Source organism: Sinocyclocheilus grahami, unplaced genomic scaffold (genome assembly GCF_001515645.1).
Source record: "Sinocyclocheilus grahami isolate Dianchi unplaced genomic scaffold, SAMN03320097.WGS_v1.1 scaffold419.1, whole genome shotgun sequence".
Classification (NCBI taxonomy): Eukaryota; Metazoa; Chordata; class Actinopteri; order Cypriniformes; family Cyprinidae; genus Sinocyclocheilus; species Sinocyclocheilus grahami.
Window position 1 is genome coordinate 38,884 of NW_015505598.1, and position 259 is coordinate 39,142.

The following is a 259-nucleotide window of genomic DNA, read 5'->3' on the forward strand; positions in this document are numbered from 1 at the left end:
ATATATATATATATATACATATATATATATATATATATATATTAGAAAGAACTTTGATTTACTTTAGTTTCATATGAGAATCTTCATAGATTTTACCTGCAGAAAAGGGGATAAATGCTGGATTCTTTTTAAAGTTGCCGTTGTCATCCAGAAAGTGCTCAGGGTTAAACGTCGAAGGAGTTTCCCACTGTTCCTCATCCCTTAGGACAGAGTGCAACATGGGAATAATTACTGTGTCCTGGGGGGGGGGGGGGTAATG

The 259-nt window shown here is 35.9% G+C and overlaps 1 protein-coding gene across 1 annotated transcript in view; it reads right to left on the reverse strand.

Moving 5' to 3' along the window:
- The window catches only part of LOC107551273 (cytochrome P450 2C42-like), a 7,946-nt gene that overhangs the window by 2,621 nt on the left and 5,066 nt on the right, over positions 1-259 (reverse strand). Inside the window, exon 8 of the mRNA XM_016232811.1 lies at positions 97-238. Coding sequence (XP_016088297.1) covers positions 97-238 — 142 coding nt within the window. The remainder of the gene's footprint in view (positions 1-96; positions 239-259) is intronic.